At 26.4% G+C, this 1,429-nt stretch overlaps 1 protein-coding gene across 1 annotated transcript; it reads right to left on the bottom strand.

Annotated features, from left to right (window-relative positions):
- Positions 1 to 566: 566 nt before the first annotated feature.
- Positions 567 to 1,043, bottom strand: LOC111892186 (auxin-responsive protein SAUR32). Its single transcript, XM_023888260.3, has one exon. The coding sequence runs from the start codon at positions 921 to 923 to the stop codon at positions 582 to 584; it is 342 nt and encodes a 113-aa protein (XP_023744028.1). The 5' UTR covers positions 924 to 1,043; the 3' UTR covers positions 567 to 581.
- Positions 1,044 to 1,429: the final 386 nt, after the last annotated feature.

Below are 1,429 nucleotides of genomic sequence, written 5' to 3'. Positions count from 1 at the left end.
TAAAATAGTAATTTTAACATATTTTACATAAAAATATTTTAAAACATATCATGTGAGAAATATATATATAACATATTCTACTTTTACAAACAATAGAATATTAAAATATTTCAATAAAAACATGTTGGTTTTACAGTCTCACAAAATTATATTCTCAAATGAACTTTTATATATATATATATATATATATATATATATATATATATATATATATATATATATATATATATATATATATATATATATATATATATATATATATATATATATATATATATATATATATATATATATATATATATATATATATATATATATATATTGAAAAACTACAATATCACCCATCAACCATAATATATATAGTCATCGACAAGTAGGATGTTTAATTTCTAGACGATGGCATTACAAAATTTGTCCATACCCAGATCCTACGACGCATATGGTATGTGAATATATATATATATATATATATATATATATATATATATATATATATATATATATATATATATATATATATATATATATATATATATATATATATATATATATATATATATATATATATATATATATATATATTAAAATCCTATCCTAAAACACCCACCAAGTTGATGATGATGATGATGATGAAAGCCGTATTCTTGATCAATCATGCCTTGGACAGCTCGAAACTCCTGGATATTGCAAGGAATGGTGATGGTACCTTTTTGTGCAAACCCAAACTCTTTCTCGGCCTCCTTCAAGAGCTGCATGAAGAGCGGATGATTAAAATACATCACAGGAACCACAAATCGTTGTTGCTCTTCACCTTGTCCAACTTTTACAGCCAAACACCCCTTTGGTACTGGTGGCTTCTTCCCATGGCTATGGCTTTGACTGATCATATAAGGAAGATGAATTAGATGTTTGCTACCCATCATCGATTGATCCTTAGCTTTAATTGAGTTTTTCTATGCTTTCACACCAACGTATAGAGATATTTTTTGGAGTATAGCATATATATTGCGTTTGTGTGGTGTTTATGAAGTGGAAGAGGGAATGTTGGGATATATAGTACGTTGTAAGGCAAGAGAGGGGTGGGACCAGTGTTAATTTAAGTGGAACATTAATTATATATATTTGATGCTCACAATCAACTTCAAAACTTGGTCCATCCATGTTGTGGGGGAATTCAATATATCACCATACATATTTGTTCTTTTCAGATGTATCACTCTCATTTCATGTTCTGGATTCTACTTAAATGGCTCCCAATTTGTGTGGATAAAAGGCAAGAACTCAAGTCAGCTTGTGGTGTTCATGAATTAATTCTTAACCTTTTAAAAAAAAAAATTGGTTTTATTCCGACATATATACTACGTATAAATTTTTATATGTATATATGTGAGACTAAAACCAAAAGATATCATTTTAAAAAAAAAAAAAA

The sequence above is a fragment of the Lactuca sativa genome, chromosome 3 (genome assembly GCF_002870075.4).
Source record: "Lactuca sativa cultivar Salinas chromosome 3, Lsat_Salinas_v11, whole genome shotgun sequence".
Classification (NCBI taxonomy): Eukaryota; Viridiplantae; Streptophyta; class Magnoliopsida; order Asterales; family Asteraceae; genus Lactuca; species Lactuca sativa.
The sequence above is the reverse complement of the archived record's forward strand: the minus strand, read 5'-3'. Positions and strand labels throughout refer to the sequence as shown.